At 33.0% G+C, this 2,294-nt stretch overlaps 1 protein-coding gene across 1 annotated transcript; it reads right to left on the bottom strand.

Annotated features, from left to right (window-relative positions):
- Positions 1-749: 749 nt before the first annotated feature.
- On the bottom strand, positions 750-1,830 carry LOC139885702 (GATA transcription factor 15-like). Its single transcript, XM_071869457.1, has 3 exons — positions 1,774-1,830; positions 1,609-1,695; positions 750-1,345 (listed from the first exon to the last, which is right to left on the bottom strand). The coding sequence occupies exons 1-3, from the start codon at positions 1,774-1,776 to the stop codon at positions 1,016-1,018; spliced, it is 420 nt and encodes a 139-aa protein (XP_071725558.1). The 5' UTR covers positions 1,777-1,830; the 3' UTR covers positions 750-1,015.
- Positions 1,831-2,294: the final 464 nt, after the last annotated feature.

The raw sequence follows: 2,294 nt of genomic DNA, 5'->3' as shown, positions 1-2,294 counted from the left end.
AGAGTTAATAGCAGAGTTCATGTCATACTATCATGTTATAAAATGCATAGTTCTTATTAAAGCTTACAGAATTCTGAGATCATAATAACCAAAAGAGGCTTAATTTCGACCTAAGACAGCCTAATTCAAAGAATCTGAACTTATCCACCCACAAATTCAAACCAATTATAAAAGCTCATCCGAATTTAAATCTAATCCGAGTTCAGTGTCACGCATACACAAACCGATTAAAATCTGAATTTACCCTCGCACAAATTCAAACCAATTAATTTAATCCGAGTTCACTACTACACAGATTCAAACCAATTGAAGCCTGGCCTAAATAGTAAATTCAAACCAATTAAAAATTCAAACCAATTAATTTAATCCGAGTTCACTACTACACAGATTCAAACCAATTGAAGCCTGGCCTAAATAGTAAATTCAAACCAATTAATTTAATCCGAGTTCACTACTACAGTACTACACAGATTCAAACCAATTGAAGCCTTGCCTAAATTCAAACCGATTAAAATCTAAGCGAGTCACCTTAAAATTAGTCCGTTAAAAAAAATGTTAGATACCCAGATTATTAAAAAAAAAAAAAAAAAGTATAGATTCAAACCAATTAAAATTTCACATTTTTATGAACATTAACATATCCACTTTTCAGTATAAAGTAAAGAACTCTGGGGGTCGATCCTCGGTTCTAAAAAAATCTATACATTTCAAATTTAAGCAAAACACAAATTCAATAACGACATTCCCATTTCATTTCATTCCATTAGTTGGGTAAATATATATACATTTTCTTCCCTGATATAGAAAAAGGGTATACAACATAGCGACCCTACACTACCACTTACCTAACCATGAACCTTTTATCCAAAAACCCCTAAAAATACACCCTTTTTACCACAACAAAAATAGCAGCATACGATCATTTAGGGAAAATTTAAGATTATTACTATATATATAAATATAATTATATATTTACTGCTACTACTAATAATAAATAAACTAATAATTTAACTAATCAACCAAAAACAGGGCCACATGATGATAAGGACATCAACAGCACAGCAGCTTGCTCAACTTCACCAAATTTCATTTCTTCATTTTTAAACATCATAATTTTTCTTTTAACTTTCTTCATTGGAGACCTTTGCCTTTGCAATAACACAACTTCTTTACCTAACGCCACCAATTTCTTCCTTATCATTTCACCTTTTTTATTTTTCATCTCATCATTACCGTTAGAAGCGGTTACTGATGACGCAGATGACGCCGGCGACGGTGACCTTTTCTCCGTTCCGATCACAGGTGTTTTCTTCCTAAACCTAATTCCACATGCATTACAGAGTGACTGCACGATTGAACACACAAGCCTAATTAGATCTTCAAATTGAATCAGTTAAACTATAAATTTAGTATCGCAAATCATTATAAAAATGTAAAATCAAAAAGCGAAATCGGAGAAACTGTAATCGCAAAATCAACGCAAAACTAATAGATCGAGTAGCTGGTGAATCGAGAAATTGAATCATGAAATCAAATAATATCAAACTTAACATGCAGAAATTAGATCTGATGAAATTGTAGGCAGATGATTGAAGTAATTTGACAAACCTTAGGGCCAGCTGGACCACTTCTCCACAACGGCGTTTTCGAAGTTTTGCAATCAACGCATGTCTTCTCATCTGAACTGATCGATTCCTGTAAAGCTTATCACGATTAAAATCCTAATTTGGAGCGATAAAAACAATAGATAAATAAAAAAAAAAAGTTGCATACCATTTCTGTGAGTGTTATGTTGTGGTTTCATCAACCGGCAATTGAAGTAGAGGATCAAGTAGTGAAAGTGAGTAGTGATAATATATATATTATAATAAATTATAAATTAATTAAATTAAATTAGAGAATACTATGATTATTATTGTGTGAGAATGGCGGCGTTAGTGAGTGGTGGCGCAACCGCATGAAAGCAACCGACAGTGACAGAGAATTGAGGATTAAAATTAAATAAATAAATAGGGACGAGTGTGAGGATATTGATATGATGATCATGATTTATCGGACGGCTGAGATTAAAAAGGAAATTCAGATAAAAACCCTAACCCTAAGGATAGGGTGCTGCGATATGACGAAAGTGACCTTGGAATGGAATAAGCACCCGCCAAAAACTGTGGTAGCAATTAAAGTGGCGCCAATCGCCACGTGTCATCGTTTGGGGTCATGTGACAGTATATGTCAGCACTTGCCAAGATACGTATATTAAAAAACTAAAATTTTATTAATAATAATAACTCATTATT

The sequence above is a fragment of the Rutidosis leptorrhynchoides genome, chromosome 1 (assembly GCF_046630445.1).
Source record: "Rutidosis leptorrhynchoides isolate AG116_Rl617_1_P2 chromosome 1, CSIRO_AGI_Rlap_v1, whole genome shotgun sequence".
Taxonomy (NCBI): Eukaryota; Viridiplantae; Streptophyta; class Magnoliopsida; order Asterales; family Asteraceae; genus Rutidosis; species Rutidosis leptorrhynchoides.
The sequence above is the reverse complement of the archived record's forward strand: the minus strand, read 5'-3'. Positions and strand labels throughout refer to the sequence as shown.

Bases quoted from the DNA above. Each gene is read 5' to 3' on its own strand.
- LOC139885702 (XM_071869457.1), bottom strand. The intron at 1,346-1,608 runs GTTTGTCAAATT...TCAATCGTGCAG, and splicing joins GTGGTCCAGCTGGCCCTAAG to TCACTCTGTAATGCATGTGG.